At 29.6% G+C, this 4,676-nt stretch overlaps 1 protein-coding gene across 1 annotated transcript; it reads right to left on the reverse strand.

The window, feature by feature from the left end:
- Positions 1-465: 465 nt before the first annotated feature.
- Positions 466-3,585, reverse strand: LOC123293580. Its single transcript, XM_044874446.1, has 5 exons — positions 3,507-3,585; positions 2,909-3,155; positions 2,411-2,693; positions 949-1,182; positions 466-870 (listed from the first exon to the last, which is right to left on the reverse strand). Exons 1-5 carry the CDS (start codon positions 3,583-3,585, stop codon positions 661-663), a joined length of 1,053 nt encoding a protein of 350 aa, XP_044730381.1. The 3' UTR covers positions 466-660.
- Between the last annotated feature and the right edge of the window lie 1,091 nt (positions 3,586-4,676).

Here is a 4,676-nt window from a genome sequence, read left to right on the forward strand (position 1 = left end):
GCGGATACTGTCTCCGCACCGCTATGTATATTTTCTATCAGGAAAACATAGGTTATCAATGTATGGAGAGGAGATGACAAATTTACAGAAAGAGCATCCACTTTAAAACAGTGCGTTATACGAGCGACAAACGTTCATTGTATCGGATAATAAGAGTTTTCCGAGTACAATTTTTAGGGCTGTCATATTGGTAGTTACAAGTAGAAATCCTATGAATGTAAAAAAATAAACCACATCAATAATTCATGATGGATCATATAAAAAGTATTAACGTTAATTTTTTAGCCTTCTATAAATATTACATATGAATGTTTGTTCTATTAGCATGGAAATGAATATACATTCACCTGTAACAAATAATTAACGATCTTAAAATAAAATCAGATTCAAAAATCACGCTTGCATGAAAATTCCCTTTTGCGATAATGATTTCATTCTGTTTATTGTCTTAGAATACTTTTTTTCTCATACATTCTTGTAATTTCATAATTCAAAAAAAAAAATATCGAACAAAAACTCCGATGGTAGTGCCAGTCGGAAGGTAGATTTTGATTAGGATTACTTCGAAATCTACCAAAATCTATGAAACATAGCAACAACAATATGTAGTTAGTTTAATTATACAAATATATATTATTATATCATAGTCAAATCCTTTCTTTATCGAATAATTTTATCATACGAAGGTGGAGGTGATTCGTCAATTTGTTGCTGTTCAGATGAATTTACATCGGTTATTACCGGTTGCTGGGGTAATAAAATTGCTATATGGTAAGGGGGTGGTGGAGGTGGCGGTGTTGTTGTTGGATTATTATTAATTGTTTGTTGAATTCCTAATACATTATTTAAAGTAATTTCTTCTTGTGTAACCTGAAAATTATTTTCCTATTATTGTATAAACTAATTCAATTAGATTTTGATTTAAAAAAAAAAACAAAAAAAACAAACCTGGTTTGATAAGCCATCATTATTACTAAAATTTCTAGTAGTATGTTGACCTGCGGCTAAATCTGTTGAAGCTATTGTAGATGTTCCATTTGCATGTTGCTGTATTTGTTGTGGTGATAACATTGCTTCAAAAACAACCCAAGAATTTCCTGCACGGCATACACCCACGTAGCATGTAACCACTAGCGCCATTACCAGAAACATTGCAAATACCAGAACCTCGATGCCAGGGTCCTGCTTTTAGTATTCGATAGTACTCACGCATTGTTTATTATTGTTATAAATATATATTTGGGATACTACTTTTAAAGTTTTGGAAATTTTTTTTGTTGGAATTTATGACAAAAGGTTGGAAGCATGCCTGCATGCGTTAAGCATTAGCAATGCAACAAAAATCTTATCATAACTGTTAATGGAGGACGAAAAGACACAAAATATTTTAACTGAGATTTCACCCTGATGATAATAACATGAGGATAACAAACAGTTTATAAGAATTTTCTCAAAATTTTTGAAAAGATGAACATGAGAAAAATGTGATTCATGAAATAATTCATAATAGGGTATTTTATTCTATATGAGAACAAATCAAAAATATATCATTGAGATAGCTAAGGCGAAAAGCAGTCGGAAAATGTTTTCAGTTCATAAAATAAGAAAATAAATTTTAAAATTCAATTCTAAGGTATCAATTTTTTAATCTGTTGTTAACACCATGATATAGTAGCCTTTAAGTTATTACGTCATACGACTGTGTAAACTAAAAATTTTAAATTATCATTCAAAATATCAGCGCATTTATTTGCAAAGCCAACTGACGTCATGACCTCAGAGCAATATGGCGTGCACTACGTCCAGCGGTTTTATTCCGAGGGACAGCACTCTTTTTGTTAATTGATCGATATATACTTGAAACTGCGTGCTGCTTTTTCAAATGACCGTGATAACGTCATATTTAAGCTAGCGGTTTGAAAAAAAATCAGAAGGAAATTTGCACGGATCTAGCCTGACCACTTCAACATTCATTCATAATTATTAAACAATTAAGCAAAAGAGAACTATGTATGTATTGAAAAACAAAAATACTTAAGCACGAGATGGTTTACAAGCTCATCGGTGCAAATTTTTTGTCGGACAATATATTTTATTGTTTAATAATTAGTAATGTTATCAAGTGGTCATAATGTCCGATAAATTCCCTGCTGCAATTTTCCAGACCAATAGATTAAATATGACGTTATAATGCTCATTTAAAAACGCACCACTTTCGAAAAAAGTCAGAGAGAAAGTTTTTTAGACTCGTCAAAAGGAAACCACTCAAGAAGTTTCAAGTAAAAATTAAATGCATTTTTATGGAAAAATTTGTGCTTTTTTTTTGTTTATTATCACTATAGAATCTACTTGAGACACTTTTCAAAAATGGGTGTAATCTATTGTGATTGTAAGTATTTTTACTAAGTACCTGATTGCTTAAATAAAGTCTTGCACCTCCTGCAAATAATGTAATTAATCCAAATGTTATCCACATGCTACTGCATTTTACTTTCATCGGTCCGGCCAATTGTGGTCCTGCAATTGTATCTGATATAACATTTGGCACATCCAAGTACACACGATTATCCAATTCTGGAGGATGATGTTGACTTTGCGTATGCGAATGTGGATGTTGAAGGACAACATTCCTATGTGTGTTATGCGAATTGGCACTTGACTGTTGCTGATCATTAGATGTTGACGATCCAACACTAAAATATAATATGAAATATATAACAACCAATGGAGCTTTTTGTTTAAATAGTCTATATATACCAAGTATATACAAGCTTGAACTTATGTGTCATAATAAAGTTTAAATATCTGAGAACATGTGGGCGTATTTTGGTTGCTCACAAATAAATATTCTGAGCTTATTGAGCTAAAATAATAAAATTGGTTCAAAATAAATAAAAATTGTATTTACTTAATAACTAACTGTTGTTGATTATGGCGATATCCATGCAAATGTGGATTATTTCTATGTGACTGATGATGTCTTGGTACACGGGAATTACCAGCCACTGCAGTCGCTGAAGCAACGCTTTCAATAGATTGAAAGCGATGTACAGGTGTCACCATCGGTTTTGCTTGGGCACTGGTCCTTAAATATCCAGCGCTACCACCACCCCAAACTCCAGAATTAGTCGAACGTATTTGTGGCCTACTTCCACCTGTAAAATACAATTATATTTACTACTAGACTAAATATTCTTTGCTTTCGTTGTGAAAAGTGAGTAATGAATGCAAACTGGCTCAAAAGTTAGGTACCAATTTAAAATGAAAATTTTAATATTTTAAGTTCAGACTCTTCAGATTAACGTTCGTTAACAAATATTTTGATCAATTCAAAGTTTATTTAGCTGTTGAATGCACTTTTTAAACAACATCGATACATATACAAAATTTCAACTTATTAGGTCTTTTAGTTTGGACATATAGGAAAACGAATATCGAAGAAACTGAGCTATTATTTATTATTTTTGATCAAAAAATGTAAAAGCAATTACGTGATAATTACTTACCTGCTGATAAAGAGGACGGTACACGATGTCTGCCACTAAAACCACAAGTTTGGCTACGTTTATCAATCCAAAAATGCATGTGTAATGCAGTTTTGGACTAAAAAATATGTTAATTTTGTTTTAGTTTTTACTTAAAAGCGCTTTAACTACATTGCGCTTAATTTATAAAAACGATTTAATCGAATGCAATATTTTTATTATAAACTTTTACATTATGTTCAAATAAAAATGTATACAAATATATTTATGCAATTCTGTGTCATAAATGAATACGCAATTGCCTATGAGTATAAAAAATTTTTGAATCCTAATCCCAAATAAATAAATTATTAAATTAATATTATTAAATTCGAATTCAGCCTTTTTTACGTATTTATATAAATTTTAAATATGTTTTACATGATGCACAATAATTATTTAGCACTAAGTACCTAGTAATATTGATTTACATTTAAATTGTTTAAATAATAATTTTAAAATAATGTATATGTTTATTAAGGTGCACTGGCCAGGAATATATGATATTTTAAACAAAAACAAGTTAATATTTGTTAATAATAAGATAGTTCAAAGCGTTTTAAACTAATCTAGGACAAATGTCAGTGAATTATATGTGTATAACATACATTTCCAGTACTTTTTATTGATTTTTACGTCCATTATATGTACCATCTTATAAAAATATATGTACAGCTAAATACCGGCCGTTGTTGTGATAGATACTCAAATTGTATTAGATACATATTGGAAAACGTTTATTTAGAATTTATGATTATTAATAAAATAATCGTTTTAGCTCAAAAAAAATTGTTTCCCTAAAAATAATATGTTCTCATTTCATTTTGAGCACTATAACATTGCTAAAACTTTTTTATTTTTAATATTTCAAAATAGTAAAAAGTAGTTACAGAAATAGTAAAGCATATACCACAATACTTGAATTAGAAATTTTATTTCCAGTATTGTGGTATTTACTCTGTGATTTGAATATTGCTGAGAAAAACAATAGTTTCAAAATAAAAAGCTGGGGATCAATTTAGAAAATCTAACCTAAACAAACATTAAATATTGACAAATTTAAAAGATCCCGCATTAGGTTTACCAAGAACGTTTAGTTTACCAAAATTTGTATTCAGAAGCTAATTTAATTAATTTCTTTTTTTTAATTTT

This window comes from Chrysoperla carnea, chromosome 2, assembly GCF_905475395.1.
Source record: "Chrysoperla carnea chromosome 2, inChrCarn1.1, whole genome shotgun sequence".
Lineage (NCBI taxonomy): Eukaryota > Metazoa > Arthropoda > Insecta > Neuroptera > Chrysopidae > Chrysoperla > Chrysoperla carnea.

Coding starts and splice junctions, on each gene's coding strand:
- LOC123293580 (XM_044874446.1), bottom strand. CDS start 3,585: ATGCATTTTTGGATTGATAAACGTAGCCAAACTTGTGGTTTTAGTGGC. Junction 2,694..2,908: donor CAACAACAGTTAGTTATTAA/GTAAATACAATT, acceptor ATTATATTTTAG/TGTTGGATCGTCAACATCTA. Junction 871..948: donor ATGATGGCTTATCAAACCAG/GTTTGTTTTTTT, acceptor AATAATTTTCAG/GTTACACAAGAAGAAATTAC.